Source organism: Acinonyx jubatus, chromosome C2 (assembly GCF_027475565.1).
Source record: "Acinonyx jubatus isolate Ajub_Pintada_27869175 chromosome C2, VMU_Ajub_asm_v1.0, whole genome shotgun sequence".
NCBI classification, from domain to species: Eukaryota; Metazoa; Chordata; class Mammalia; order Carnivora; family Felidae; genus Acinonyx; species Acinonyx jubatus.
In genome coordinates, this window is record NC_069384.1 from 81,147,490 (window position 1) to 81,163,910 (window position 16,421).

The 16,421-nt window shown below is 38.8% G+C and overlaps 1 protein-coding gene across 13 annotated transcripts in view; it reads right to left on the reverse strand.

Annotated features, from left to right (window-relative positions):
* VPS8 (VPS8 subunit of CORVET complex) overlaps positions 1-16,421 on the reverse strand; it is a 253,159-nt gene that overhangs the window by 54,543 nt on the left and 182,195 nt on the right. For 12 of the 13 annotated variants that reach the window (XR_008297776.1, XR_008297777.1, XM_027061270.2 and 9 more), the window contains 3 exons: positions 6,543-6,623; positions 4,550-4,719; positions 2,333-2,498 (listed from right to left, as the gene is read on the reverse strand). Coding sequence is in view for 11 of the 13 variants with exons in the window: in XM_027061270.2 (XP_026917071.1) it covers positions 2,333-2,498; positions 4,550-4,719; positions 6,543-6,623 (417 nt within the window). In the remaining 2 variants the exon portion in view is untranslated. Of the gene's footprint in view, positions 1-2,332; positions 2,499-4,549; positions 4,720-6,542; positions 6,624-16,421 lie in introns of those variants that run through there. The other variant, XM_053221131.1, reaches the window with a different exon arrangement.

Sequence of the window (16,421 nt, forward strand, 5' to 3'; positions counted from 1 at the left end):
TTCCTCCAAATTACTTCAGTGTTCTTGGGTCTCCCTACATCTGTTCTTATTTTCCTTTCATTTTCTACACTGCAGTTAGAGTGCTCTAAAAATATCGCTCTGAAAAAAAAATGCTATTCTGATCAGATATTATTCCTTCCTTAAAACCCCTTAATACACTTTCTTTAGCACAAACATCAAAGTAATTAATATGGTCCCTGTTTACTACAGCAGCCTCACCTCATACCACTCATTTTCTCATATTCTTGATCCAGTCATGCTCAATGTCTAGCTTCACAGCAGAGAGGTTATGTCTGTTCTATATATATGGTTCCCTCAGTCTAGAGTATCCCTCTTTCTACCCACTATTGCACCTAAACTTGTCTAGCTCATGTCTCTTTTCCTTCAGGGGAAGCTAACATGGCACTTCCAGGAAGCCTTCCATGGTTTTTCACGTCGACTAAGTCCACTCATTGCCTGCTCTTACAGCATAGTTCATCTCCAAGTACTTGTGGCACAATAAAAATAAATATTTGGTCTTTGTCCCTGGTTTCTGGTACATAGCTCCTTAAACTCTTGGAATCTCCTGAGTGATAAGAGTGCCTTCTGTATACTAATGAGATGACTGGTAGCTGTGGATGCCTAGATTGCTTCAAGTTGGGGGCTGGTCATTACAAAGATCAGGTCATGCTTAGAGGCTCTACCCTCCCCTGCTTGCCCTTCATCCCCAACTTCTAGGGAGGGGAGAAGGGCTAGAGATGGAGTATAATCACCAATGGCCAATGATTCAATCAGTCATGGTTACATAATGAGACTGCCACAGAAGCCCTGAAGCAGCCAGGTTCAAGGAGCTTCTGAGTTGGTGAACACACTGAGGTACTGGAAAGGTAGTGTGCTGGGAGAGGACAAGGAAGCACCCTTCTCCCTCCATACCTTGCCCTGCTCATTTTTTCCCATGTCTGTTCCTGAGTTGGATCCTCTTCTAAACAGGCAAATATAAAGTTCCAGGAGTTGCTCCTGGTGCATTGTCAAACTGCAGGGGGATTGATCACGGGAACCTCTGACTCTGCCAAGTCAGACAGAAGGGTAGGTAACTGGACATTCCATTTGCAACTGATGATTGAAGTAAGGGTAGGCTCAGGTGAATGAGCCCTTGAACCTGTGGAATCTGACGCTAACTCCTGATAGTCAGTGTCAGAATTGAATTACTGGACACCCAGCTGGTGTGCAGAGTACTGACAGAATTAGTGTCAGACCTGGTGTTGGAAAAGATACCACGCATTTGGCGCCAGAAAGAACTTGAGAATACTTACTCAAAGTCTGTTTGTCACTTCATTGGTTGTGTACTCCATGAGACAAATTTGTGTCTACTACTATACCCCCAGCATTTAGCACAGTGCCTGGCACGCTGTTTTGTACATACTTGACGAATATAAATGAACGTCTACCACCAGAGTATAAAAATTCTGAACTGTTATCTGGGAGAAACTAGGTCAAAGTTTTTTTCTGGGTCTACCTCTGACGCAGCACTGAAAGCTGACAGAACAAGGACAGAAGATCAACAGGTTCCACTTTTCACTAAGTGATGTTAAGGCCAACTACAAGGTGGGGGCACAGAGGAAGGAGCAAGAAATGGCAACCGTGACACCTCGTCTCACTCCAAAGAGGAAGTAAATTGAGAATAGAATAATGATCAAGTGCTGGTCCTAGCAGCGGCTCCTCCTCCACACTGGGCCCCGCGTGTTGTCAAGTTCTGTTCTCCCAAAAGTTATTAAGCAGCAGAGTTCAAATGCACCACTGCCTGCTTAAGAAGGAAAAAAGAAAGGCTGTCAAATGAATAAAAGTGTATCTAGTCCATGAGTCGAATTCCAAAGGCAATGACAAATTCTCAAATGAACACTACTGCATCAAGTTCTTTGAAGAAAGTTACCCAGCTGAGAGAGCCACGCACAGAGCACATGTGCACTTAGCTTGTCCACTGGTCCCACTGAAGAGGGACAGCTCTGCTCTCGAGCACACAGGTAGCCATCAGTACTTGCTGACCTCTTACTTTGTCAAAGGCTTCAGGAGGCTCATGTATGTACATCCCCCTCCCGCCCCCCACCTTCAAGTAGATCTTAAACTTTTTCAGAGAAGAAAATGTCTTCTGCCTTTAAAATGTCTTAAATCCCTATTTTCAGCGTAGGGCAAGGAGGAGAAGTTCTTCAAATACTAAATAGAACTGAACAGAAGGCGTCATGCACTAGATACCAACGAGGTAAAGTCGCTGAGGTCTACAAGAAAAACGAGGCCAGGCCCGAAAGACCCTGGTAAGAAAAGACTATCTCCATCTTGCCATGAAAACAAGTCTTACCTGTGACGGGGCTGTCTTCCCCTTTTTAATTTCAGATGAATTTTCACTTAATTTCCCTACTTTGTTACTTGAGCTGCATTTGTAGCATGTCCACCTTGTCCGCCCCTCAGTTTCTATGGTGCACTCTTTGTTTTGCAGACAGAATGAGTGATACAAATGGCCACAGCTGCAAAATAAAGGCAACCAATTTGCACTTTTCCTTAACATAAAATCTCCAAACATAAGCTATGCTAGAGTGTATTTATAAGTGGCAAAGACTTCCGGTAAGTTGTAATACACTGACTGTTGTACAGTTAAGAAGAAAGGAAATTTACTTGTTGCCGTCCTCTCTTTTTTAAAACCCAGACTCATGTATTTGCACACCTACATTGGGAGCAGGCACAGAATCACAATTCTCTTGACTACAAACCACGTGGGAGATGACTTGAACTTCTGTTCATTTCTCAAACTATGAAATGTTTTTAGCAAGTATGAAAAAAATGCAATTGGGGAAAGCCCTAATGATTTAAGTAGCTTGGTAACAACATGAGTGGTCTGCCTCATCAAATCCAAGGCAACAGTTGTGATTTGATTAATACAAAACTGTCAGGGCTGCAGTAATTCTTACACTATTCCTAAGAAGAAACTCCCTGCTGATTGCTAAGTGAGCCTCCCTAAAGTGAGTGTTGAGTATAATTCTCTGTCATCTTTACTGATTGCTCCTCAACTCTCCAGCCTGAAATGTTGGACTACCTCAGAAGTCAATTCTTTTCTATAGTCTTTATAGTCTTTCTCTACTTTTTTTTCTTCTAGAGCTACGCTTGCTCTTTCAGTGATTACTCCAGGTCCACAGCTTTAAAATGCCACCTATGTGTGGATGGGATATCTTACAGGCATCTTAACTCTAACATGTGTCAAACCAAATTCTTGATTTCACTCTGCTCTACCCCAACCGCATTGCTCTCATCCAACCTTTCCCACCTCAACAACTACATTCTTCCAGTTTCTCAGGCCAAAAAGTTTGGCATCATCCTTCACTATTCTCTTTCTTTCACACCTCACATGCAATCTATGAACAAATCTTACCAGCTCTACCTTTAAAATATGTCCAGAATCCTACCACTTCTTACTTCATTACTACCACCTTGGGCCATCTCTCTCTTGGATTACTGCAATAACCTAAATGGTTTCCCTGCTTTCACCCTTGAACTTCTGTAGTCCATTCTCAATATAGCAAAGAGATCCTTAAGACACAGGCCAGACGTCAAACCTATCCTCAAAACCATCCAATGGCTTCTCATCTCAGAGTAAAAGTTTAACCCTTTATAATGACCCAGTTGCTATATAATTTGGCCTCTGTTCTTCTGAAGTCAACTGTTATCATCTTCCCTTTCCTTCACTCTGCTTCGCCAGCACAAGCCTACTCACTCATTACTCTCCAAGTATGTGACCAAGCTCTAGCCTCAAGGTGTCTGCCCTTGCTGATCCTCTGCCTGGGGCACCCCCCTGATACTGCATGGCCACTTCCCTTAGGTTTCTACTCAAATGTCACTAAACTAGTGAGACTTTCCTTAGTTACTCTTTAGAAATTAGTAGCTCCCAACATTCCTTTACACCATATTTTATTTTATTCATGGTAATTATTACATTTTTATTAATTTTTAAATTGTTATTAAGTCACCTTAACAGTGATGCCTTCCAAGACTACTCTGTATAAAATATCTTCCCCCACCAAACACTCTTTCGTGGGCTTTTTGTGTGATGAGAGCTTCTTCCCCTTCCAACTACCAAATCTGCTAATCTTCCTGTGTCTATACTAATAGAAGTTATAACACTTATATAGCTCTTGCTATGTCAACACGATGACAAGTGTCTTATGTAATTTATCTCATTTAATATTCGCAATAAGCTAAGAAAAAGGTACCATTATTATCCCAATTTACAGATAAGGAAACTAAGATGTAAAGAGATTAACATGTTCAAAGTCTCACAGCTAGCAAGTAGCAGAAACAGGATGGGAACTCAAAAAGCGTGGTTCCAGAGTCCATCTTTTATTGCCTTTACCCCATATATTCTCCCAAACCCTAAGCAGAATGTAAGGTCTATGAGGGCGGAACTTTGCCCTGTTTTGTTCACTGCTAGAAAGACTGACTAGAGCTGTGTATCCACATGTATACCTGCCTGGTAATACCATACATGTCGCACACTGTATGTGTAACATTTCCTTCCCTTGATTACCTAAAGACAATGATTTCATCTGCCATTTCTTGGCGTCTCTTGTACTGCTGCAAACATATAGAGCAGTAATCCTGCTTGGGATTCAGTCCTCTGGTGACTGAAGCTCTCAGGTTACACAATGACCAATGGAGATCTTGGTTTAGAAGGCTAGTAGTTGTTTCCAGCAGAGTCTAGGAAAGACCAAAACAGAAACCAAACACACAAAAATGGTTCTTTAAGTGAAAGAGATGGGAGGAGGTGAATGAGGAGAGACACTTGTTTGGTTTTTTACCACAAACAACTGAAATTAGAATATACTATCTGGGGCACCTGGGTGGCTCAGTCAGTTAAGCGGCCGACTTCAGCTCAGGTCATGATCTCGCGGTCTGTGAGTTCGAGCCCCGCGTTGGGCTCTGTGCTGACAGCTCAGAGCCTGGAGCCTGTTTTGGATTCTGTGTCTCCCTCTCTCTCTGACCCTCCCCCGTTCATGCTCTGTCTCTCTCTGTCTCAAAAATAAATAAATGTTTAAAAAAAAAAAAAGAATATACTATGAAGGCATAACATTAATAAAAACAAACCCCAAATACTCCCAAATTTAAGTGGTTAACTTTAATGTGCAAGAAATGACCAGGGCATACATCGAGAGTCTCAAAATATTTATTAAAAGGCTATCATTAGTTTCTACTGAGAAATGTGTGCTCTGCCATTCTGTGGCTTAACTCAGCACTGATGGCTTTCGAATGACTAGATAAATACAAACCTATTTTTTAATTACGTTTTTCTAATAAGTTCCCTCTGAATGGCTCAAAGTGTTACAACAAACAACCCAAAACTCCGATTTTTTTTTTATAGAAACTGCATCCATGGCAATATTTCAAATAACCTTTCACTGAAAAAACTAATGGCCGTTCCTCAGTTTTCATCTCCCTTGGGCAGAAAGATCACATTTTCCTGATCAGCACTTACAAGTCATTTGAATCTACTTAAGACTGTGACATCTGTCAGTAAGTCACATAAAGACATTTTCATAGCTATCACATTAAGTCATTTTAATACTTTGTGGCTTATGTTGCTTACATACTCTATCTAATTCTCAACATTCATATCTATCATTCAGATGTGCAGTTGGGCTCTTTTCTGTCAGTCCCAAAGGGGTAGACATACTGCCCATCCTCCTTGCTATAAGCCCAGTCCTTTAATTTTACCTGTAATGGAGAATTTTTAGGTCTAACAGTCTTACCACTGTAATTCTTTCCAATCAACCCTATCTTTTCCTGCTCTTCCAAAGTTTGCAAACATTTCCTGCCTTGTTCTCAGCTTCCCTTCTGCCAACACGGAGTGCATGCCTGCAGGGGTATCTGTTTCACTGGGCTATGCTTGGCAAAACTGTAGTTCTTCATCACCCTAAGAAAAGCTCTGTCACCCCAATTTTTCTTTTTTTCTCTCAGATTATTAAAGAAGCAGATACTGTATCTACCATACCTAAGTGGTGCTTTTCTTAGGTGGCTTCATCAGTCACTTTGAAGTATACTAAGAAAAAAATCTGTATACCATGGTGGCTCCTACTGAGAATCAATGCTATAGGCAGTTTTGAGTTAAAGACTAATGACCACTTTTGGTTAGTGGCAATCATCTGCTTCAGAACCTTTGAAAGAAAATTCATTTAATTTTGCAATTTCTATACTCATGCTGACTCTTCCTTTTCATGGTTACATTCTTCCATTCAATTATTTTCCAGAATATTTCTCACACTTTTCACTTAGAAAAAAAGAACTGTTTCATTCCCAATGAATAAAATGAGTCCAAATTTGATACATTTCCACATTCTACAATATCTCTGTGTGTGTATACACATATTAATTAAGGCCAAGAGATTTATAAGCTTTTAAAAAGCATACACTTCAATCTACCAAACTTCCATTAAATAGGAATTTTTAAAGAAAAAGTATGGGTGCAAAGAAAAAAGAAATAGCTTCTTTTTACCTTAGGACAGCCTCAGAAATAGAAAGCTTACTTGTTCATAGTTAAAGGTATCCAACATTCCCAGAATGAGTCCCTGGATTTCTCCAAGTTTTCCTTTTCCGTAAACTGGATCCTAATTAGAAAAAAGTTGCAAACGTGTAATTTTGTTCTTGATATTTTAAAATCACTTTAATATATAAGTTATCAGAAAGAGCCAAACACTCAAATACTTTTCTACAGTCACAAAATATTTATTCTTTCATGAACCTTCCACTAGAAATATGTATCAGTCTCCCTCTGTCCATCATAAATATTTTGAAAAAAAAGATAAAATAAAATTTAAGTGATATGAGCCCCTTACCTAATAATCTTTTTGCAAGTGTAATTAAAGTTCACCCTGGTTTTGTTTCTGCAAGAAGCTTCCTCTCCTTCTTTATATTAAACATCACCCATGCCTCTTTGAGCTCTTATTTATCTGCTACATTAAAACCAACGTCCACCTGAATGCCAGAATCTGTCCAACAACCCCTTCTATGACCCACACCTGGCCCCCTCCTGGCTCCCACCAACTAAATCGTTTCAGTTTAGGAGATTAATTTTTGGATCCAAGGGGCAACTTTCAGTTTTTTAAAGCTTTCTTCAATAAAGTCACTACTGATCAACAACACATACTCAGACACCCAATCTCCCCTTCACTGCTTTTCCTATGAGGTATGCCAAGTAACATGTTTAGTAGGTACAATCTGGAAAAAAAACTGAAATGTATAAAAACAATTCAAAAAATAGACACAAAAAACTGAAATCCAGCCACACAGAGATAAACACTGTTGATATTTTGATGCACATTTTTCCAGTCTTGTTTCTGGGAAAGGAGACAAAGGGCAAGAGGGAGAGAGGTATTTCTTAGTGTACAAAATTTGAGCATTTTACATACTTTTATAACCGTATATTGTGAGAAGTTTCCCATATCAAATATTTCATAACAGCTACAGAATATGAATCATGTAAAAATATCACTTGTCATTCAACCCTTCTCTACTGCTGGACATGTAAGTTCGCCTCCCCCTTCCTAACTCCCACTCACAATTGTCAAATGCTGGTGGCTGTAAATTTTAGTATAAATCTCTCATTCTTTCTTTAGAGATTTCTAGAAAGGGAATTACAGATTCAAAGAGGGTTTTTATGGGTATCGATATATACTGCCAAATTGCTCTACCGCTAAGTTGTATTATGCAACTTTTATCTCCATCAGCCTATTTGAGTGATCATTTTACCACACCTTTGGCTAGGCCCAGAATTATAATTAAAACATTGCTAATAAATGAGTATGTCAAATCTATTACTTCTAATATGGGATTATGTCTGACATAAATGATTCTCCCATGCCAAACAGGGGAGCCCAACCATACAGTAATGATGAATATAGCTATTTATTTAAGTGGGTAGCCCATGCCAAGCACGGTACTCCGTACTTTTTATATGTACCATATCATTACACTCCTTCCAGAACATTTATAAATGAAGAAATTCAAGCTCAGAAAGGTTAAGTAAAATTCTCCAAGATCACAAAACTATTACACAGATAAACTGGGATTTGAACCTAGGTACTTCAGAAACCATGTTTTTAATTAATATGTTATACTGGTCTCCCAAGTAGATACATAGACTGATAAACTAAATAATAAGCTAATGTTTGCTGGAAAATGTAGGTAACATTTCTGGCTACTTCTTAGAGAGTGGCAATTAAAATCTTGGTGCATTAAGAGTAATTCGGAGTTTAGATGTAAAGAAAAGACTGTGAAACAGGAAAAACATTGGAGAGAGGTTCAGAAATGTGAGAAGAAACTGTTTTTCTGCTCTTATACCACATAGTCTGAGTATTTGCTTCCTTTTCTCTTCTAGGCTCCGATGACGGCTCTTGAAGACTGGGTGGGCACAGTTTCTAACCAAGATTGTTTTTCAGTACTTTCAGTTGGGTGAGAGCAGCACAAGATATTAATCTTTTATTAGAAAACAACTCAGGCCATATACTCACCAGATAATTTTTTGTTTTTTTTTTTTGCATAAAAATAGATACATGTTAATGCTTCTAAGCTTATACTCAATTATGCTTTTGGTCAAGCTCTTAATAAATACACCTATTTCTCAAAGTATCAAGAGACAGTGTAATACTTTATTACAAAAAATATGTATTACAGTATCTACCATACTATATACATCCAACACACTAATAAGCTCTAGCACAGAAAAGCTCTGTAATTTGTTTATGACAAGGGTGGTTTGGAGAATAAAAAGGTCTTTAAAAGGTTAAATTCTGGGGAAAGGAAAAAATCTTTATAGGTCATGTCTATATTTGTATCAGTACATTTCACTTTAATATGCATAATTTAAAAGCAAAATCATGAAAATTACCTCATGCTGTGGCAACATATAAATTATAGAATGCAAAAGGGAGCTCAAGGCTTCTAGCACAGCATGTACACAATCCACTAGCTTTTCCAATTATTTCCCAAAGATGTCAGTTAGATTCTTTAGCAATGAATAACTACTGAGGTTTCTCTTCAACTCATTTTTTAAAAAGTTCTTTGGCAAAAGACATGATGACCACTTTCCCCCATCTTGCTTTTTCTGGAACCTACTGTAGCATGTATGTGGTTTGTTTTATAATTAAAATCGTTACTAATCAAGCATTACTTTAAAATATGAATAATGCCCTCAGCAGGTTAGCATATAAATCATTTGTTTGCTTTAATTTCCTCAGTAAGACAGTCATAAACAGCTTCTCAGAACACAAGAATTACTTTTTGCCATAGAGTAAAGATCAATAAAACCAAGCAGGGAAGACAGAATATATGTAACATAAACATGTTCCCTTAAAAACACTAACTTACCATCTAATGTTCATGGAAGAAGCCTGCACAATTCAGGTGCCAGGCATCAGTTTGAATAAACATTTAGAGGTCAAGAAGATCTTTGAGAACCTCTTATCATGAGAACATCTCGTCTGGAAAAACTAATTATGTGAGCAACTGCTCGTCTAAATAACTGTCACTCCCTCTCTTCTCTCCAAGGGGCCTGATAAAGGGAGGTGGATCTGAAGTACACCAGGGCTGGTGTGGGCTGGTGTTAGGTATGGGAGGCCTAAAATTTGGAGTTCAGTTAATGTTCTAGCTATGCCCACCTAATAAGTGAGTAAACTAAGGAAAATTAGTTAATGTGAGTAGCACATTCCTATTGAGAAACATGGGGATATCACTACTTCCCCAGCTTAGTGTATACAGAGATCAAAGGAGATAAAGAACACAAAAGTGCTTTATAAACTGCTTAGAACTACCCCAAAACATGAGGTGATTGAGCCAACTAATATTTGTTGAGTATGGACTATGAACATAGGAAATGTTCTAGAAAATATTCTACTGGAGAAAACAGTGCATTAAAAACTGGGGCAGACAAAAAAATGATAAGGGACAAGATTTCAAAAAAAACAAAAAACGGGGATGCCTGGGTGGCTCAATCAGTTAAGTTTCCAACTTTGGCTAAGGTCATGATCTCAGGGTTCGTGAGTTCCAGCCCCGCATCGGTCTCTGTGCTGATAGCTCAGAGCGTGGAGCCTGCTTCAGATTCTGTGTCTCCCTCTCTCTTTGCCCCTTCCCTGTTCATGCTCTGTGTCTCTCAAAAATAAACAAACATTAGAAACAAAAAATGCCCCAAATCCTAAGAACATAAAAATTCCGGTTAGAGTTCTTGATAACTTAGATGTAAAGGATCAATGCCTTGAAAGACACTATCTACCAAAACTCATACAAGGGGAAATAGATAAACAAGGCCTGTGTCTCTTAACCAAACTGAATCCTTAATTAAGAACATTTCAAAACAGAAGGCACAGGCCCACATGGTTTTTCATTGGTTTATTCTACCAAATATTTAAGAAGAAATTATATCAATATTCTACAATGTTTCAGAAAACAGAAGAAAACATTTTCTACTTATTTGATGAGGCCAGCATTACCCAGACAAAACCAGACAATCTCTATCAAAATGCTAGCAAGTTATTTTATGTATAGAGACAAAATTACTCTATAGTTTATATGGAAAGGCAAAAAACCCAAAATAGCTAACACAATACTGAAGAAGGACAAGATCAGAGGACTGACACTACCTGACTTTCGGATTTACTATGAAGCTACAATAATCAAGACAATGTCACACTGGCAAATGACTAAACAAATAGATCGCTGGAAAAGAATAGAGGACTCTGAAATCATGCCCCATAAATACAGTCAACTGACCAAAGGCTATTCAGTGAAGAAATGGACAGTCATTTCAATAAGTGGTGCTGGAAGAACTGGACATCCACATGGAGAGAAAGAACTCCAGACACTGACCTTCTATCGTTCACAAAAATTAACTCAAAATGGATCATAGACCTAAAATGTAAAATGCCGAACTTTATAACTTCTAGAACATGGAGAAACAAATCTAGGTGATCCTGGGTTTGAGGATGAGTTTTTAGATACAACACTAAAAGCACAATCCATTAGGGTGCCTGGGTTGCTCAGCTGGTTAGGCATCCACCTCTTGATTTAGGCTCTAGTCACAATCTCCTAGTTCGTGAGGTTGAGCCCTGCATTGGGCTCTGCGCTGTGCGGAGCCTGTTTAGGATTCTCTCTCTGCCCCTTCCCTGCTCGTGTGCACACATGTGCACGCTCTCCCTCTCAAAATAAACATTAAAAAAATAAATAAATAAAAGCACAACCCTGAAAAGTTGGACCTCATTAAAATTAAAAAACTTCTGGGGCGCCTGGGTGGCTCAGTCGGTTGAGTGTCCAGCTTCGGCCCAGATCATGATCTCACAGTTCGTGAGTTCAAGCCCCATATCGGGCTCTGTGCTGACAGCTCGGAGCCTGGAGCCTGCTTCAGATTCTGTGTCTCCCTCTCTCTCTCTGCCCCTCCCCAGCTTGCGATCTGTCTCTGTCTCTCTCAAAAATAAATAAACATTAAAAAAATTTATCAATCAATCAATCAATCAAATTAAAAAACTGCTTCATGAAAAGATCTGTTGAGAGCATGAAAAGACAAGCTACCAACTGGGAGAAACAAGGGCAAAACATATCTGACAAAACACTTGTATAAAAAATATACAAAGAACTCTTAAAACTCAACAATAAAAAGAACCTCCAAACCCGACTAAAAAGTGGGCCAAAGATCTGAACAGACACCTTACCAGTGGGGTCACAGATGGCAAATGAGCAACATGAAAAGGTGTTCAATGTCACAGTTCATTAGGGAACTGCACATTAAAACAATGAGAGACCACTACACATCTATTAGAATGATTAAAATCCAAAACACTGGATTTATGGACACTTGCTTTATAGTCCAGAGTATGGTCTTGGTAGATATTGCATGTACAGCTTGAGAAGAATGTGTTGTAATTGATATGTAAAGGTCAACTAGGTCAAAGCAGTTGAAGTTGTTCAGCAGAAAGGTGTTGTCATATTTATTTTTGGTCCTCTGCCTTTTTTCTCTGGCTGCTTTTAAGCTTCTCTGTTAATCTCTGATTTTGAGCAATCATGATGCGCCTGGTAGTTTTCCTCATACTGCTCGGGTTTGGGGTTATGGATCGGTGTGCTAACAGTTCTTCATAAATCTGGAAAATATGCAGCCAGTATTTCTTCAAGTAGTTTTTCTGTTCTGACTCCCTGTTTTCAGGATTCCATTCTATTTTGGGCTGTTTGAAATTGTCCCACAGCTGATAACTCTGGTTCATTTTTTTTTCCAATTCATTCTACTTACTTTTATTTCGGATGGTCTATATTGTTATGTCTTCAAATTCACTTATCTTTTTTCTGTTTTGGTGTCCTTGTCTGCTAATTCTAACATCCAATGTCATATCTGAGTTTCATTTTCCAACTTTTTTGCACACCTTGTAATTTTTGATTCAGTGTCATATGCTATTGGGACCTAGATATTTTTTTATTCCTAAAAGCATTTTTAACCTTTGATCTGGGATGCAATTAAATTACTCGGAAAGTTTGATCCTTTCAGGTCTTGCTTTTAAGATTTGAAAGGCATGGCTGGAGCTATGTGTAGTTTAGGGCTGTTTCCTACTACTGAGTACTTCCGAGTACTTCACCCAATGTTCGGTGAATTATGAGGTCTTCTTCCTTCTAGTCTTGTTGTTGGTCTTGTGTGAGTACAAGTATAATTCCCTCTGATCCTTTCATGTCTTTCTTTCCCTGGCCTCCCTAGTTTCCTGAGATTGTGTACGTTTTGAGGAGGGCCTTTGGTCTATCTCCAGAGTTCTTTTGCCTGGTACTTGCCTGAAAACTCTGGGCATCTTGGACTCCTGACTCTCAGCGCCATCTCCTCAAAGCAATGAATATACTGGAAACTGGCTGTGATACCCCTTCCTGCACTATTGCCTAGAAAGTCTCTCAAGACATTAAGCTGGGGCAAACACAGGGCTTACTCTGTTTCCTGTCCCTCAGGTATCACTGACCTTCATTGCCTGATACTCAGTGTTTTTTTAAAACTATTTCATATACTTTGTCCATTTTTTGGGTTGTTTCAGGCAAAGGAGATAAATCGGGCCTCTGTTACTCCATCTTGGCCAGAAGTGGAATTCTTCCATCCTTGACCTTTTATCCACTCTAAAAATATTAAGTACCTACTGTATGCCAGGTGCCTCTGAGCTAGGTGATGGTGACAGAGTACTAGCAAAGTATAGTCTTATTCCCAAGCCCTTCTGTTCTAATGGTAAATAAAAATCAGTAAATAGGGGCACCTGACTGGCTTAGTCGGTTAGGAGTCCAACTCTTGATATTGGCTCAGATCATGAATTCACTGTCATAAGAGTGAGCCCCCCCATCAGGCTCTGTGCTGAGCGTGGAGCCTACTTGGGATTCTCTCTCTCCCTCTCTCTCTGCCCCTCCCCTGCTCTCTTTCAAAATAAATAAACTCAAAAAAAATCGGTAAATAGACCTGATTCTTAGATGTTCTGTAACTCCAATTCTGGCCTTCTGCTTTCTTTGCTAATTCACTTCCTCCTAAAGTTCACTTAGTTTCAAGTATTGAACTACTACTTCTGTGTTGATGACTTCCAAGTCTATGTCTCCACTTTTATTTTTTTCTATAAACTCCAGTCTTGTATTCTCCCAAGGCTCATTGTTAGTCAATCACACTAACGAGTTCTTCTTAAATTTCCCTACCTCTAAACATCAAAAAGTCAAGTGGATTCTACTAATTTCCAAATTCATCTTCTCTTAGCCATTCTATGCAACTCAATTAACAAACTTTGAGTACCTAATACATTCTAGGTATTTCTATGCCTTCAGTCTTGATCCCTTTCAATTTATCCTATATAACATACAGGGTGAATGATCTTTCTAAAGAGAAACCTCATTCCATCATTCCTCTGCTTAAAATCCTTTGATGAGAATCTACAAATTTTAAAATTAAATCCGAAGTCCAACCTTATGGTTCACAAAGCAATTAAAGGCACAATCCCTGCAAGTCTCAAATTTCAGCTCCGTGACTCACCTTTATTCTTGTCTTATGTTCCAAGCATACTTAAACATTTGCAACTCCCCCAAATGTACCATGTTTTACCTCACATTCTTTGTATATATAGTTCACTCCGCTTAGAATAGTGCTATCTCCTTTTTTCCCCCTGATTCCTTTAGGCTATTTAAGATTCAGTTCAGACATCTCCTCCTCCAGGAAATCTTCTCAAATTACCCAATCTGTTTCAGAGATAAACTTTCTTTCTTTCTTTTTTTTTTTTTTAAGTTTATTTATTTTGAGAGAGAGTGAGCATGGGAGGGGCAGAGAGAGAGGGAGGGAAGGAGGGAGGGAGGGAGGGAGGGAGAGAGAGAGAATCCCAAGCAGGCTCCACACTGGCAGCACAGAGCTCAATGTGGGACTCTAACTCATGAACTGTTGAGATCATGACCTGAGCTGAAACCAGGAGTTGGCTGCTCAACCGACTGAGTGACCCAGCGCCCCCAGAGATGTACTTTCATTGGTACTCCTCTGCTAAAGTTATGTAGAAACTCAACTCATTCTAATTTATTCAAAAAACAAAACTATTATGAAGCTACTCGGCTCTTCTAGGTCAGGAGCTAAGCCTTTCATCTACACAGGAAATGACCAAACAGGGAAACATATAATAAACGAATAATTAATTAAACTCCTCAAAAGACCAGGCAGTGAAACAACTGAAAAGCTTATAAGACACAATAGGAAAGAGAATAAATTAGGAGGTGAGAGACTGCAGTGGTAGCCTGGGTTTTGCCACTAACGGCGGGCCACGTACTAACTTTTCCATACTTTAGTTTCTTCCTTCATCAAGAAATTTCTGTAGTAGCCCTCTCTACCTCAAGAGGTTGTTGTGAGTTTCAAAGGAGATACTATTTGTGAAAACACCTTGAAAAAATAAAAATCTCCATACAAATATAAGGTAGAGTTACTGTTACAGTAATCACAGCATGCAAATAAGGAGAACAAACTGAGGTTTGATGGGGGGTGGCAGGGAGGGGAGGGTGCGTGAGGGGTATTGAGGAGGGCACCTTTTGGGATGAGCACTGGGTATTGCATGGAAACCAATCTGACAATAAATTTCATATTAAAAAAAACTGCAACAAATTAAAAAAAACCTGCAACAAATTTAAAAGGAAAAAAAATAAAAAATAAAATAAAAAATAGCATACACTCCTTATTAATGGGAGTAGAAGGTGGCAGGTACTTTTTCTACTACTGAAGGTAGAAATATGATAAGAACGCAGTTAAAATGAATGCCAAAAAAAAAAAAAAATGAAATGACTGCCAATATAGCTCAAAATAAAGGGAAGGTTTTCTAATATCAAAAGCCTTCAAAGTCAGGAAGCTTGAAAAACAAAATTTTTAAAATCACCAAGAGAAAAATTGATTTTTATTTATTATAATTCATGTATCATCAAGTGTGGTTACAGCTCAACATAAAGCAAAATGCATACACTGAGAGAGGAGCCACTTTCGGCTTTAAGATTTCATTTTTTCTGATTTACTTGGTAAAGTATTCCTGCCTTACGAAAATATTACTTTATATATGACTAAAACACATTATGAAGTATTCCAAAATGGATATAAGAGAAGCAGTCTATATCAAAGACTTATCCAACACATGATAAGGACCGAATGAGATAATGCATGTAAAGATACATAAGCTGTGATGAGAGACTACGGACGCAGCAGTCTGTATCCGCAGAGGCCCAGACACTTAATACCAGATTGAAGTAGAGTTTGGCGAGCCTTAAAAGAGAGCTGACAGGGACATTCTTTATGGGAGAAAAATCATCTGAAAATTAGAAAGACCAATGGTATCACAGTGCTGTTCGATTTTTTCTTTCTCTTTTTCTTTTTTCTTGGCGTGTCTCATGCTGCATAAGATGAAAGAAGACAAAATGGATTCCAAGGATAATTCCCACTGTTTCCCCCAAAATGTTCACAGGTTTTTCACAAAATATATCATAGGGTATTTTTAGCGTTCTTTTGATGATGCTGGGAGTGTTCAGCCCTTTTTGCTGAGGAAAACAGGGTAAAATAATGTTTCCTACAAAGGCTTTGGACACAAAGTCGGCTAGAATCTAGAACAGGGGATGAAATCTTGAACATAACAACATTTTTTATGATGAGCTAGAAAATTTAAGTTACAACCAATAATTAGGAAATGCTGATATTAACTTCATTTGTAAGTTATCTTTTTTTTTTAATCTAAAAAGCATATTTAGCTGCAAATAAATGGTGATTCTCTCCCAGTTAGCATATGAATAGGAAGCTTGTACATCTGAATCCCAAGATAACAGTGAACATCTGAAGGCTGCACAGCCTAACTGAAGCTCATGGGTGTGTGCCAGGCAAACCTAGCCTCCTGGAGCACCAGGAAAGGTTC